This window comes from Etheostoma spectabile, chromosome 14, assembly GCF_008692095.1.
Source record: "Etheostoma spectabile isolate EspeVRDwgs_2016 chromosome 14, UIUC_Espe_1.0, whole genome shotgun sequence".
In the NCBI taxonomy this organism is placed as follows: Eukaryota; Metazoa; Chordata; class Actinopteri; order Perciformes; family Percidae; genus Etheostoma; species Etheostoma spectabile.
Window position 1 is genome coordinate 7,399,286 of NC_045746.1, and position 2,880 is coordinate 7,402,165.

General features: G+C 41.7%; 1 protein-coding gene across 2 annotated transcripts in view; it reads left to right on the forward strand.

The window, feature by feature from the left end:
• The window catches only part of vars2 (valyl-tRNA synthetase 2, mitochondrial), a 27,058-nt gene that overhangs the window by 16,262 nt on the left and 7,916 nt on the right, over positions 1 to 2,880 (forward strand). For both annotated transcript variants that reach the window (XR_004335050.1, XM_032536195.1), the window contains exons 24-25: positions 926 to 1,056; positions 2,606 to 2,758. Coding sequence is in view for 1 of the 2 variants with exons in the window: in XM_032536195.1 (XP_032392086.1) it covers positions 926 to 1,056; positions 2,606 to 2,758 (284 nt within the window). In the remaining variant the exon portion in view is untranslated. The remainder of the gene's footprint in view (positions 1 to 925; positions 1,057 to 2,605; positions 2,759 to 2,880) is intronic.

Sequence of the window (2,880 nt, forward strand, 5' to 3'; positions counted from 1 at the left end):
GTTTTCTGTTGCACGACTAAAACAACTTTTGAACGTACACATGTTCCACCAAAACAAGTTTCTTCCCGAGGCTATTTTGCCGTTGCTCCGTCCGGCGATTAGCGCCACCCAAGACGATTGTGATTGGTTTAAAGCAGTGTTTCTCAAATGGGGGTACGCGTCCCCCTGGGGGTACTTTGGAGTACTGCAGAGGGTACATGATCTTTTTGCAAAATGCTCATTAAAAAATATGTCATGCATAATTCCTAAAATAATTATACTATAATAATGAATAAATAAAGTGATGGATTCTAAACATTTGAAATGTAGCATTTAAATGTTTTTGAATTACAAGGTTGTTTGTTGTTTAGTAAATCTATCACTGCCAACACTGTATTGTTCCTCTTTATATACGTAGATGTAAAAACGTTTGCGCTGGTCAGGGGGTACTTGGTTTAAAAACACAATTAAAAGGGGGTATGTAATTGAGAAAAGTTTGAGAACCCCTGGTTTCAAGAAATACAAATAAACCAGAGCACGTTTTGCTCCCATCCCAGAATGCAATGTGGTCTAGCCAGACCTTCCTCTGCAGCACTGTGGAGGAAGGTCTGGCAGTGTGAGTCTAATAGGGTCGCAACTACTTTATCTTTAATTGCAACGATGGCAGGGTACTCAGTGGAAATTAGAACTTGCTCGTACTGCTTCTGGTATTTGAACATTCACAACATAAACATTTCTCAACATGGCTGCCTATTGTTACATTTAAAACGGTTTTGTAAATAAAATTTGTTTAGGTAAAAGCACATCATTATTTGCTTTATTCCTAAAACTCGATTTGGTCCACATTCCATACAGACTGACCAGCCAAGTGACTGACGCAGCCAGTAGTGGAGCAAAACTGTTCACCTTCAAAGTCTATTTACCTTCATGCTCTTTTTGTTATTAGGAGAAGACATCAGTCTGTCCATCTCTCAGGTCCTGAGCTGCAGATACTTCTGTAACAAGATGTGGCAGGCACTGAGATTCACACTGGGAGTACTGGGTGCTAACACAACCCCAGTGGCAACACTGGAAGAGGTACAGCCAAGAAACCAGCCGGGGACCGCATTTTTATTCTGATGGTTCTGTTCATGTATAGCGTTGTCCAGTAAAAGGCCAACCTTGTCTTCAAACAACAACCGTTCAGAAATGTGCATGATTTCCACAAACAATAGTCCTTCCTGAGCAGGCCTGACAGTCCCTGCCAGCCTCGGCACTAAATGTTTTAGTGTCTGCCTAGAGTAGATGGTGCAGAGAAGGATTGGCTTAAATATAACAATCAGTTTATTAAAAAAGACTGCCTGTAACAATACACTCTACACACCACATAACCAAATAGTACATAATGAATTATCCCTATATCAGCATTGGTATGAGCACACAGTTTGCTAAAGGACACACTAACATGAGCAGGCAAAGCATGGGCAGTGTTACAGGTCTCATCATCTTCAGTACAGTTGGATTTGACACACAAAAAACAATGGTATGGCAATAAGGCTGCCCGTGGTTTGTCCACAGTCATGTTTGTCTGTGCTAACTATAGCTCAGTATAACATTTCATTTAAATCATCACACATTAGTGTTTAAAGGAATACATTTTTGCAAATTAATAGGCAAATATCTGAGCAGCTCATGTCAGACAAAGCTTGTTCTTTCAGGTCATTTAGCCCAGATGTGATAGTTGGAGTGATCTGTTGTCAACTCCCAGTATTTTAAGCCTTGTACAACTGTCTTGAGTTGTCCGGAAACATAAATCCTCTCAATCACGTGTGACTCGAATGCAGCGGAAGTACAGAGCTGGAGTCAGGTTGCTGTTAGCCTAGCTTAGCATTAAGACTGAAAGCAGGGGGAAACAGCTAGCCCGCCCCGTCCTACAAGCACCTGATTGACATAAAGGAACAGCGGTTGGATGCGGTGACTGTGCACGGCTTCCTGATGTCTTGTCCATACAGTGCGTTTGCCAGCGCAATAGTCAGAGACTCTGGGTAATGAAGAAATAGATTCAGTACACAACCTGCCCTCAAACCACAAAGGGTTGTTTTAACATTTCTTTGTGTTTATAGATTAAAAGAGACATACAGCCATGGATGTTTTGTATACATCATGTCGGGACCTTTAGATAGAGCCTGGCTAGCTGTTTACCCCTGACTTCTGTCTTGATGCTAAGCTAGGCTAACCATGTTATGCGTCTTACTTTACTTTACACAGACTTGAGATTATCTGAGCACATGCTGTAATTTGCCTGGTATTGAACGAGTTACTATAGCAACTCAAGCAGCAGAAATACAGGTGACCTTTTTTGATTGACTTTAAATTATAGCAATATGTCCTCGAATTTCATATTGTATTTTTCCATTACTCATCACAGTTGGCAGACCAGTAGCTGATAGGAAATGACATGACTCTTTGAGTGGTCTGTGTTTTGAGTTACTGTATACAAAAATCTAACTGAACTAGTAAAGGAACATTCAGTGTATTTAACAGGCAATTTCTCCAAACCCAGTATTTGTACTAATAGTTGTAAAGGATAACGAAATGTAAAAGATATATTGATTATACAATATAAGTGTTTCTTTCCCATTTCCAGACGTGTGCAGTGAGCAGCATGGAGCGCTGGATCTGCTCCAGACTCTACAGCACTGTGGTTCAGTGTGAGCAGGCCTTCGAGGCCTACGAGCTGCACACGGTCACATCTGCACTGTACTCCTTCTGGGTCCACAGCCTGTGTGATGTCTACATGGTGAGGAGCAGAACTCTCACATTGCATTATGGGTACACTTTGATGTCACCAATTTGGGGGTGGTAGTAGCTCAGTCCGTAGGGAGTTGGGTTGGGAACCGGAGGGTTACTGGTTCAAGTCCC